Genomic DNA, 13263 nt, shown 5'->3' on the forward strand with positions numbered 1-13263 from the left:
TATATATATATACTGTCAAGATGAAGACATGCACTTGGGCTCGGGCGCTCGGACACCGGACGCTAGGGGGCGAACGAGGGGAAGAGGAGGTGGAAGCAGAATATAGAACAGCCGGCCCATTAACGGGTGCTGTCTCTGTGTTTCTCCTCATTACAATATATATTATTAATGAAAAACATTGAGTCGAGAAATCGTCAGTTTGCAAGCACGTCACTGAAATATAAAATCACTGGGTGGACCGGCTGATTCAAAAAGGAAAGTTCGTCGACGCAGCCACCATGATATTCCTTGTAGAGGCTTCAGCATGCGCGACCTGTCTGCAGTGTGCATCCCAAGTGAAGTCCACTGCGCCGCGTCTATAGCAACGGTCACCGCGACTTCACTTACTGCGTGTTTCACGCCGTTTTTGTTCGTTGTTGCTCAGAGTGGCCGGCCAAAGTCGACCGCGAACACAAAGGCACGGCGGCGCCGCTCTGTCTATATATAGATAGAACGGCGTCTACTCCCGCCGTCTGCAGTCTCCAGCATTTCGTAGGCGCGTGCACGTTTGCACTCGCCATATGAAGCTACTGGCGCAGGAGCCAGCTGAACAATAATTGAACATTGAACAATTGGTGACTGCGCAACAGAGTGAAAATTAGTTACACCCAGGCGATCATAAATCAACTACGCCCATAAGCCCAATGCTACCCACAATGGCGTGAAAAACAAATATTTTTTTACGCTGTGCACTCGCCGGTAAGAATTTTCACACTTACAGAAAATACACGCGCGTCCCTTGCTATCACAGCTCTGTATCAGCCTTGTCGAGATTAACCGCGCCGATTAGAAATATTTAAGCTCCATAGAGCCTAATACCCTCATTTTTGTGGGCAAGGCCGGCAGACAGCCTCTACAAGCTATTAAAAACAGACACAACGTTTTCAAGTCACACATTTGCGATAATAACTGACCTTTTGCAGCACAGCGAAAGCTTGCGATGCGCGCCTTTGAGCCCATAAAACCCCTGTCGCCCCCTGGCGACCGCTGTAGAAACTAGAGAGGTGCGGCGACGCGCTTGCGGTGCTCGTTTGGCCACCTCTCCTATTTCTACCACCGTGCACGTGCCCATACTTTGTGCCTCAGAGGTCGCTTGTTGTGCCGATACTGGTCTAATGTTCTCTACTAATTTCTAGATCTACTACATTAGATCTACTACGTTGATATAATGTTCTCTACTAGTTTATTTCCTTCATCCATGGTTGTGCCACAGGTGCAATTTCGGAGGCCGCATAAGAGCATACTTCCCGAGTGACTTCGCACGAGCGCCGCTAGAAGGCGCAGCGTGTTCAGCGTTAAGCTCGGGAGATTAATTATCAGCGTCAGCAGGCACCAATAATTAACGACAAGAGAAATTAAAGTGCGCGAAAAGACATCTTGCCGCAGCTGGAAGCCGAACTCGCATCTTGCGTATATATTACGCGTGAGGTGTTTTATTAATTAGGCCACTGCGGCGCCGTCCACTGCAAGGTTAGTCTGGGGAGCCTATGCCTGCCTGTGCCCGCCTCTTCCTCCCCAATGGCGCCTTCACCCTTGACCAAACTTTTTTCCCTCTTGCCCTACATCCCCTCCTCCTCTCTCCCAGCTGTTTTCGATTATACGCACGACGCCCGGCGCCCTTGAATGACCCGTATAATGCTATGACATGAAGGGAAATGTGTGAGGACTTTGATGCATGTTAGTTCTAAAGCAGAAAAATATAATCGCGTACGAATAGGTTATAATATTAAACCAAGCAAATCCATTATAAGATCTCCTTTCCCAGCATGCATATAAACTCCCCGCACCATGCTTACCATGCATATCACAAAACTGAATTTTGAGTGCCCTGTTTTTCTACTTTATTATATGAGTCATATCGTAAGAACGGCCTTTGCTGTAAATGTGTTTGACTGTTGCTTTTAATGACACTTCTGGCTGTTCTCACCTCTCATATCTTTTGGCAGGGAAACGCATAGCGCAACTTGTCGCACACTGTGTACAAGCCCTACAGTTGGGAGACTAGTCTCATAGCTCAAAAGAACTCTATAACAGCTTTGTGGACCTCGTATCAACTTGACACAATAGTATTACAGTGATCGTTTCGTACCCTTTGATCAATTCAGCATCGCATATGACCGATCATTATAGTTGGAGGCATGTCCTTTGCATTTTTTCAATTTTTTTTATGTTTTGCAACAGAGGGCTGCTTCAGTACCTTTATAATTGTAACTGTCACACGTTGTCTTGAAACGTACAGCATGGCCGAGAGTTGTCGAAGTAGGCACCCAGCCGTTCTTTCAGAAAATCTCGCAAACGACGCACGACATTAGAGCACAGAACAATGCGTATGCGTCCACGTTTTTTTGAAGTCGGGCCTCCGTCGGACAGGTCAACGATTGTGCGTTTCTCTTTCCTATTGTGCAGTTCAGTTCGTTCACCTTTCAAGAACATCTTGAAACACCTGAACTTGGCCGCAAATAAGGGTGAATCGTTTCTCTTGGAAGTGTTGAAAGAGGTTTCAGTAAATTCAGTCTTGAACAGTATATATATCGGCCAGTGGCGGCCAGTGGCGGACGGATGAAACGGAGGACTTCTTTATAATCCCTGGGATCGGAAGTCTAACCAAAGATTTAGGCAAGTGTCACAGAGGTGTTCTGGGGATACTGGCTGGAGATAATCTTGATGTCAGAATGCTCTCATGGCGCGAAATGGTGCTTGATAAGCTGCAGCCTGGGTGGGTGGCGGGGATTGGTGACAAGGTATGGTGTTAAGTCAACAAGCGAATGTACAGTAGAAGAGGCTCGCAGTGCACATATACACTGATAAGACAAGCATCATCATCATCATCATCAGCCTATTTTTATGTGCACTGCAGGACGAAGGCCTCTCCCAGAGATCTGCAATTACCCCTGTCTTGCGCTAGCCGATTCCAACTTGCGACTGCAAATTTCCTAACTGCATCACCCCATCTAAATTTCTGCAGTCCTCGATTGCGCTTCCCTTTCATTGGCACCCATTCTGTAACTCTGATGGTCAACCGGTCATCTGCCGTACGCAAGAAATGACGTGCTCAGCTCCATTTTTTTCTCTCTTAATGTCACCTAGAATCTCGGATACGTCGTCCACGCATATGCGCCGATGTTCACTTTGTTAAGGAATTCAGATGGAAGGTCAATCATACAAAAGTGAAAAGAACTGGACTCATTGGCCGCAAAGGAGACTCTTAGCATATCCGATGGCGAGAAGGCAACATGAGCCAGTGTGTCTATAGTATGGGACATAACAACCAGTTTATCAGCTACTCCGTTGCGTAATATACCGATATAGCTTGGAATCCACCTGAATTCATTCTTACTACAACAAATTGCTGCAAGAAGTAATGTTTTAATAATTTTATAAGATTGGGAATTCACACAGGAAACAATAATGCTCTCCTAGCTTAAGCAGGAGACTGCGTCAGGCTTTAAGAAACAAAACCACAGACAAGCTGTAAACATTAAAGTTAATAAACACATAAGAAAGAATATAAATGGCCAGGAATAATCAAAGAATGTAAAAACAAGCCAAAAAGAAGAAATTTTGATCCAGATGAATTAAAGATATGTTTCAAACGTTCAATAAATTCCGCTTGCGTGACCACTCTCTTCTGTGTGGGAAGTGATGATGGTATCTCTCTCACTTTCATTGCCTGTTTACCATTGTTTTTTCAGAACTTGCAGCCTCTTCAATCAAACCATTCACATCTCAAATCTTTACCTCCTTTCAATACTTGCAATCCAAACCTCACAACCTCCGATACTGTATAGTGATGCCCAGCTGCACGGGAACTACCTTGTACTTATAACATATATTGTCCCGTACTGTAGCTAAATGTAGCGTTGAAACTACTGTTCCATTACCTTCCTGCTGCAAAGCGAAACTTGTTTGAAGCACGCACCGCTCTCAGCGCCCAAAGTCACAGGATCACCGATTCATTCACTTCAGCGCTGAAAGCAAGCCAAATTAACGGCGTGTCAGAGCAATAATACTTCTTACACAATCTTATAAGAAAGCGTCATTTCTATGAAAAACTCCACTTGATTACCACTGGCATATTATATCCTCCACTGATTACCACTGGACATAGTTATATCATGGTAAAGCCGATGACTTACTTCTTTTTGTCTCTTCCTGGAGTGGCCCGAATACAGCCACAATAGATTAGTCCGGGCCTACAAGTACGCTTCTGTTAGCGACGCTGCTATGCAACTATGCTCTACCTCATCAATTGCGTGCAGTGCAACCAAAGCTAAGGGTCGCGTCGGTCAACCAGAAAAGAGAACTAGAACATGGGCTCTCCTAATGTCCACCCCTGATCGCCATCCCCACGGCGCCAACTAAATGGAAGCTTCGCGGAAAGATCACTGGCGCACAATTGGTGAGGCCTCCCTCTTGTGGAACACAGACCCGGCTCTGGTCACTGATTGGCTAATACGAACCCCAGCCTTCGCTGCACTGCGCGGAATTGGTGGTATGAATTACAGGTGGGCTGACTAAGGCTCAATTTGTAATTGAGCCTTAGTATAATTACATATATATGTAATTATATATGCACGTCAAACTGCTTGATCCTGGCGCAAAACTAAGTGAATATTTCAATATGGACCTTTTCCACCAGGGTGCCTGAATGCTCTTCCTCTCCACCGCTCAGTGCATGATGGGGACAACCTAGTCGTCTGCCACAGCGCCCGCCATTACTTCTCCCGCTCCCTATAAAAGCGCACAGCCAGTGCGTGGGCATAAAGCAAAGGTTTTTTGTAACTAAAGGCTTTTCGGCGCTCACTGATATTTTCGATGTTCACAATTTTATCTAGCTGTCGTACACTGAATCATTTTGTAGCGATTATTCTCAAAACATGGAAGTGGTGAGGTCAGTCTGCCGCTCCGTAGAACATTTCCTAGGTGGTAAAGGTTGCTTAAATTTTTGTTACTTCCTAGGGTACACCATCACCTGATCATAAATTTCGGTGACGAAATGAGGGGGTTTTCCTACTTTTTAAAGGCAATTATCACTATTTACTGATTAAAGTATATGTGCGGTGCCGAACTTCGTTCACTGTAAATGTATCTTGCGGTTTTCTATGCGACATTAAAATTAAGATAATTTTCAGAAGTTTTTAAGCGGTTGTAAATGGAACTGAGTTATAGAGGTGTTGCTAATATTTGGAGACATTACACACTTTAGCAATGCTTCTATACTTCTGTATAGGAACCATTTCAGAACCTTTTCAGCACACGATGTGTTAATATTACGACGGCCGCTTGATAAAAAAGGCACACAATCTGTATACTTATCGAAATGTGACGATGTAGTCTTCTTTTTCCTCAAAGGAGTCACACACCTGAAGGATTGACTTATGTTTGAACACTGACAGCGCGTAGCCAGGTTGACGAGTGAACGCGACCCGGCGGATCGTAACACGTGCTCCTTCATTCATGTGGGAACGCACTGCGGGCACACTATGATCATTGTCCCAGAGCTTTTCAGCACACGATGTGTTAATATTACGACGGCCGCTTGATAAAAGGCACACAATCTTGTATACTTATCGAAATGTGACGATGTAGTCTTCTTTTTCCTCAAAGGAGTCACACACTGAAGGATTGACTTATGTTTGAACACTGACAGCGCGTAGCCAGGTTGACGAGTGAACGCGACCCGGCGGATCGTAACACGTGCTCCTTCATTCATGTGGGAACGCACTGCGGGCACACTATGCTCATTGTCCCAGAGTGAGGAGGAGGCGGGAAGAGGTCAACGGCACAATTTTCGCCATAAGGAGCCACATGTCGCCCAGTTGACGCAACTTGGCTCGTATAATGGGCTCTGTGTGACGGCCGGCTTGGGCTGCTTGCTGCGGTTGTACGATCCCTTCTTAGCACTCCCTTTTGGAGGGGGCTTCTCGTCTCGTCGTCATGGTCTCGGGACCAACGGCTTGACAAACACGCAGGCCTCGGCGAGACAAATTCGACAATGACGGCGCCGACGAGTCGCTCGAGAAGTATCCGTCTCACCCGCTTTGCCTCTTTAGTTTGCCATCTCCCCCAGCGCCACCTATAGACTGGCGTTGGCTCTGCTCCCTCAGCCACGAAGACACGCCTTCTTGCAGGAATGCTTTACTGAGGCATTTCCATGTCGCCGGTGTCCGGTTGTAACATTGCCCCGACGATGACATTATTTGCAGCGGTCGCCAGAACGGGGAGCCGTTCGAGTTCATGGCGCTCGACAGCCACAGCGTCTTGAGGCTCTCGGTTTTCGCTGCTATTCTCCGGGCTATCATTCTGGTAAGTGCACGTCGTTTAAATTAGTGTTAACCTTCACCCCCCCCCCCCCCCTCGTACTTCTTCTTCCATACATTCACAACCGGTCTTGCTGATGGAAAACGCAATGATTCCCAAAACACAAGGCGAGCACACACGCGGTGCGCGCGCGCGTGTGTGTGTGTGCAAGCGCGCGTGCTTCTTATTTTGTGTTGTGTGAATCATTGCGATTTCCATCAACAAGTGTGCCAGCCCAGCTCGCGCAGTCTTCACCGTTAGCCTGTTTTACGAGTACATATTCTGCATTCATTTACAGCATTTTTCAGTGGAGTGATCATATATCGAGATCTATTTACCACTGGATCGTTGTTGTTGTTGTGGTTGTTTATATTACGGTTTTCACTTTAAGGACAACGAACCTGTACGCATCCCTCTTTGGTACCGATTTCGGAATAACATGTGCTACAGTGGCCTATCCTCACATTATTTCTTTACACAAGTACCATTGTCATCTTTTCGAAGCACAAGTTTGGCTTACTTTTGTCCGGAAATGACTTCAGGTGGCGCACGTTAATTAACCTTACGAGATCCAAATTATTTCAGTGCCCTCCACTACGGCGTTCCTAATTGTCCTTGTGCTACTTGGGACGTTGAATGGAAACCTCGTCAATCAATCAAATTCAAATGAGCATCATAGCGTGATATGCGTTACCCAGAACTGTGCACGACGCCACTTGATTTCAAGCTAAAGATCACTTTGTTTAACGTACGCTTGCCTACGTGACGTGAACGGGGAAAGAAAGAGGTATGATTCAAACACAACGAGTGTCTCATTGCTATTGCTTCCATAATGAAGAAAGGGGCCGATAGATATAGTAGTACACTGTAGTTTAGAAACTACATAAACAGGAAGAAAGTGCCTCAAAGGCTCGCCTACGTTTCGGTAGATGGACTTATATTTGTCAAAAATGGCCTTGTTATCGCTAATAGGTTCTCTATTCCTCTGAACTGCTTTTATTACATCCCCCTTTCGAAATAGTAACCGTCTGCGAATTGTTTCTGTCTCCGTGCATAGACGCAATCCGCGAATGCTACAGCGGGAGGCCTCGAGCGGAGGCCCGTGTACAACATCGCCCACATGACAAACACGATTGCCCAAGTGGACGAAGCCATGGAGCTTGGAGCCAACTCTATCGAATCTGACGTCGCCTTCACTTTTAATGGCACCGCGGCCTGGTTTTACCACGGTGTACCGTGTGACTGCTTTCGAAGGTGCCGTCGTCATCAAGACGTACCCGCTCTTCTGGACTACATCCGGAAGACGACGTCCACCAGTAAGGAAAGCGATCCTTTTGCAATTTCGAGAGACGACGCACAAACAGCCTTTGCTGCAAGTGGCTTGCAAGATTGTGTGTCAGGCCAAGATTCTTCTTCTTCTTTCTGGGGTTTTACGTGCCAAAACCAGTTCCGATTGTGAGGCGCGCCGCAGTGGAGGGCTCCAGATTAATTTTGACCCTCTGGGGTTCTTTAACGTGCACTACAACGCAAGCACACGGTTGTTGTTTGCATTTCGCCTCCATCGAAATCCGGCCGCGGCGGCCGGGATTCGATACCGCGACCTCGTGCTGAGCAGCGCGACGCCTTAGCTAACCGCGGTGGGTGTCATGCCAAAACTGTGTGCCGATACAGCTTTCTGTTGCTCAATAAGTGTTACATAAAAGTGCTTTTCCGAGCGTGAAAGAATCCCGTGAATACACGCGATGTGCCTCGAGCAACGAGACGTTCGGAAAAACTCTTATGTAGCACCATTGAGCAACAAAGAGCTGTATCGGGAGTTTTTCACGTTGCTCTACAATTTTCTCATTGACACTGATCTAATTATATTTCAGAAGTTCATTAATTAATTAAGACTTAATATGTAAGTAGGCTTAATGCAAAAATAATCGGAGTACCTTCAAGTGACGGCAGGCAACATTACCTTGGCTCTGTCCAGCTACGTGGCATTTGCTTATTTTTAAAGTTTGGCATAAGTTACGGGGGACACCCTGTATACTCATGTACGGCTCCGATGACAGCTGCTGCTCAAGTCAACATACGCCTATATACTCGCTGGCCGCCGACGGCACTTGGCACTTGATAATTTATTTGCATCTGGAAAAACATAAATTTAAATGTGCAGAAGGTGTGCAGTTCATGCGGAAAGGTCAATGTAACAGATGTGCAAACAGTTCGTCATGTAGAAAACTTGTTTTCGTCAGCGTGATTAACGTTTCTACAATTACGTCGTGCTTTATAAACCCAACGTGTTTTCGCAATGCAGTTGGGGCGAAGAGCAAACGTGTAAGCCATAGGATCCGCCTCGCTGAGACGGTCGTGTCAGGCCAAATGAGGGGGAAGGTGGCAGGCCGAGGGAAATTTGCGTGCTGAAGCAGTGTTTCAAAGCTTTCACAATCATTATCGATGGCTTCTATTTTGTTCACTTGAAGTGAAAGATGTGTTGAGCCCAGACTTGTACGCGTTTCAGAAAAAAAAGTAATTAACCAATTACAATAACTTCTTTCAAAAATGTAATTGATTACGGTTACCACTTGCTGCCCCAGAAACGTAATTGAGCAATTGCCTAAAATAATCAATTACTTTAACGTTACTTTCCTCTCTAGATTTATTACCATTGCGCAAATGGAGCGAGCTGGCCAGACACTTTCCATGCGTCCTCGGCACTCCTTCACACGTTATCTGCACAAAAATTGCTTTTTAAGCTTTATTGTTCAGTAATTTTCCCTCGTTTTCACGCGAAAACATTTGCAGTGGCCCTGAAAACTTGCACCCGCTGTGGTTGCTCAGTGACTTTGGCATTGCGCTGTTAAGCACGAGGTCGGGGGAGCAAATCCCGCCTGCGGCGGTCGCATTTCGATGGGGCCGAAATGCAAAAACGCCCGCGTACCAGGCATTGTGCGCACGTTAAGCAACCCCAGGCGGTCAAAATTAATCCTCAGTCCCCCCCCCCCCCCCCGCCTTATGGCGTACCTAATAATTGTATCGTGGCTTTGTCCGGTTATTTAAAGCTCACTCGATGCGCGCGCTGGAGAGAAGGGCTGTGTCGCAAAGTACAAACACCATGCTCTCAAGATTAGGGTTAATCACTGTCACGATTCTCGGGTCCGGGTTCTCGATGAAGCGCAGCACTTCATTGTTGCTGGGGCTAGCGGAAGACGCTCACGGTAGGGCCAATGAGAAACTGAAAAATCGTTTTAGGCGCGTTCCTGGCATCAACGTTGAAAGCAGCCACCACTATCGAGCCAGTTTCAATATTTCGGCCAACGTTTGGTGGACCTTCTCTCGGCGCCCTTCATTCGTTAGCCATTTAGACTTCAACGACTAATTGTAACGGACGCCAGCACGCGTTCGCGTTCCTTGAAAAGATGGCGAAGCCTGTAGTGAATAATAATATAAAGCTGCATATTATTTAGCCCTCACGTAATACCAAACAGATAGATACACGCGTTTGACGGCTAAAAAATTCTGTCCATATCAGAGAAGTCATAGACGGCACTAAGCAAAGAACGTATTCTAAAGAAATTTGCTATAAGAGAAAATCTCCGAGATCGGACCTAATTCCAACAGAATTATACTGATCTGCAATCCTGTCATGTTCAGGTGATCGAGGTGTAGCTGCAAAACACTAATTGTGGGAAGGAGGTAACCCATGTATGTACATGTCTTCACATCATTGGAATCTAGCTGCCGCCAAATTTAAGTGCTCAAAGCTGCGTCGCCTGTGGGCTTGTTTCATCAAGAATGTGACTGGTTACATGTAATTGGTTACTGAAAAAAGTAAGTGAAAGACAGTGAGCGTTATCAAAACAACCAAGTAATCTGGAAATTACAATATTACTAAGTACATTAATGATTAGAAGTAAATAATTGTATGTAATTCGTTACTTATAGGTCTTGGGGCGGAATTTGTCAGGGTTACTAGTTACCTTACGTATGTCCAGGTTCATGTTGTACTACGTTGCATAGGTCTTCCTGACAAATATACGTTCCAGAACCTCACTGCAGTTTTATTATTCCTTGCCCTTTGGCATGACTTATTTACTTGTCGGTTCATCTGTTTAATATACATCTTTAACTAGTGTGTTCTATCTGTTCTCTCTTTCTTTTTCACTTCGTCTCTTCCCTTTATTTATTATTTTTTTTGCCACCTTCACTTTGCAAACTTGTAGGCATGCAGAAGCAACACTTTGCTCAAACCTATATTAAAGCGTACGCCTGTCTAAATTACATACATCCCTTCAGTCATTGGAACAGCCGCCACCGTCCAAACTTAGATGAACAACCGATCTGCTCAAATTATCTGTGACGAAACGGACGGCGCCACAGTTTTTCTGGCACCAACGCGCCAGCTTACTCCCCCGGCTTAGCCCCCCCCCCCCCCCCCCCCCCGAAAAAAAAGAAGGTAAATACAACATTTTCGGAGAATCCTCCCCCCGTTCCACACCTACTGTCGATGACCGCCATGTGGAACACCAACAAGATTCTTTTCTTGTCTTCTGTGAAAGCGGCGAGGACGGCAGCGGCTTGAGGAGGCGAGTGGACGTATGGCTGCTTTTTTTCTTCCGCTGCTGTCTGCGCTGCCTCCAACAAGTAGGCAATTCGGCGAACGTACCGTTCTTTGTTCTCCCGCAGCGCTGTCCCTGCTCAACGCGCACTCCCTTGCTTCTCTCTCCTTCCTCCTTCACTGTCTCCCCACAACTGTGACACAGGGATCACCCCCTTCGTGCTCAAACGCGAAGTCATCTCTCTCTTATGCCCTTCTTGGTCTTATCAAAAAAGAATATATATTTTTTAACCTTTCCGAGTTCTCTCCCACAGGTCGCCGGCATGATAAACAACGTGACCGTCAACATACTAACACCATAAATTACTTCTGTTACACGGCAAATGTCATGTCATTTGGGTCGAGTGACATTTGCTTACTTTTACTCTATCTATATTGATTACTTTTAAACACACACGCAAACACACACGCCCTGATCTTAAAGAAGGCTGGGCTAGTTCGTGTTGATGCAGATGCTGTGACATAGTTACTCGCGCGAACAAGACTAACAGAAAAAAGGTTGGGACAGGACAGAGCGCTTAACTTCAACTGACAAGCTTTATTCCGAATAAAACATGCAAAGAGGGTGCCGTATGCTCAAGATCTTGCTGCCAACTGATGGGAAACCCGCGATACGCCGCCTTTATGCGATCGGACGACTTTTTCTAGCGACAAAAGATTGTGCATATGTACTACTGCGCCAATTTAATGTCATTTTTTCATGCGTGCTGTCACACGGTGAAAGCAAGTGTCACTTGAAAGTGATGACCGTGACCCTGGGGAAAAAAGAGAAGCTAACAAAACATACATTTAAGACTTGGATATATTTTAAATAAGGATTTTTAATAATAAAAGTAGCTTTAAAATAAATCTTTGGCCGTTTTAGACAATTTGTCACAGCTGCAGAAAAGAAAGAAGTCAAGTCAATCTAAGCCAAGTCGAACGAAAAGCAACATGACCAACGATAGAACGGGCTAACCTCCCTTTCTTTCCGTCTATTCCTCCTTCCTGGCCAACAAAATATGCCTCCTAAATTAATTTTATCAAAACGCACGTTTCTGCTTTGGTCCACCGCGCGCAACTTTTTGGCTCTGCGCAAGGGCCCCAACTGCCGGTATTAAACAACATGGCTGACACAGGTGTCCAGCCGCTGAAGTAAGAGCAGCTTGTTGTCAAAATATTGTGATGCACTTGTACGTCAATAAACTGACACGTACTCCAAAAACATGTGTTTAATTACAAATATAAGGAAAACATGAGTCATTAGCAATCTTTTAGGACGTCCCTGGCGTCGAGCCTACGCGTTCGATCTTGAATCGAATGCGATTGAGTTCCGTGAACTCATTCGCTTGAAGCTGTTGTTTGGAACGAATGTCATTACGTTTTCCCACCTATCGAAACTTTGGCCAGAAGACTGAGGCACATAACCTGATTTCGTTAGTTTCAACTTGCACTGCGGGTATCCATCTTTGGTTCACCTCCTGCCTGGCGTTGGTACACAAAACTTTGGTTCCATCTCCCCTCATTTTTAAAACTCTTCTCTGCATGCACGAGCTGCCTGTGGCATCGATGGGGCACTATGGTCTGAATGTAAGCTAGTTGGTAAGCTTTAATCAAGCTTTAATCAAGATGAGTAAAGCTTTAATCAAGCTTTACTCCTCTTTGAAGGAAACAGCGCGAAAGACGGCACACACACACACGCGCACACACTCACACGCACACACTGAGAGAGAGAGAGAGAGAGATCTGACTTCCAACGCATGGGGCAGCTGCGATCAACTTGGCGTAAACATCGCACAGCTTTTGCCCCGTCTAGCTTTCCAGGGTTATTCGTTGTCGCTGAAGTTTGGCGTACAATAATCTGAAGGAATCTAAGCGGTGAACAAGCGCACGAGAAACGGGCCCCATCTGACTCGGATGCCATTTTGATTTCGAGAAGTGCATGCGCAGAACGTTTGGTCTGGAGTGTGTTAGTACTGGAAAAACTTCAAGAAAAAGTTAATGAAGCAATAAAAAATGGTCATTCTGACTGGCGAATATTACGCTTCGTTTTTTTAGATACGAAGCAGCTTATGGCGGTGGCTTTGTCCGTCCCTCCTGCTGCGTCCCACAGCCCCCCCCTCTCTCTCCTTTCCTACGCTCCCCCCCCTTTCTCTCCTCTAGGAATCCTTTACTGTACGGAGCGGCGCCTGCGTGCCACACCCCCACAGCGCATGCGCGTCCCCTCACCCTCTCTTTCCTCTCCTACGCTCCCCCCTTTCTCTCCTCAAGGAATCCGGAGCGGCGCGCACGACAGGTGGCGCGACAGCTGCATACTCCGCTGGGGGCGCCACAGTAGTTCC

The 13263-nt window shown here is 46.2% G+C and overlaps 1 protein-coding gene across 1 annotated transcript in view; it reads left to right on the plus strand.

The window, feature by feature from the left end:
* The first annotated feature begins 6248 nt into the window (after nt 1–6248).
* LOC119454168 (dermonecrotic toxin SPH) overlaps nt 6249–13263 on the plus strand; it is a 57176-nt gene continuing 50161 nt past the window's right edge. Inside the window, exon 1 of the mRNA XM_049667963.1 lies at nt 6249–6345. Within this exon, the coding sequence (XP_049523920.1) occupies nt 6277–6345 (69 nt within the window). The 5' untranslated portion in view covers nt 6249–6276. The remainder of the gene's footprint in view (nt 6346–13263) is intronic.

This window comes from Dermacentor silvarum, chromosome 5, assembly GCF_013339745.2.
Source record: "Dermacentor silvarum isolate Dsil-2018 chromosome 5, BIME_Dsil_1.4, whole genome shotgun sequence".
Lineage (NCBI taxonomy): Eukaryota > Metazoa > Arthropoda > Arachnida > Ixodida > Ixodidae > Dermacentor > Dermacentor silvarum.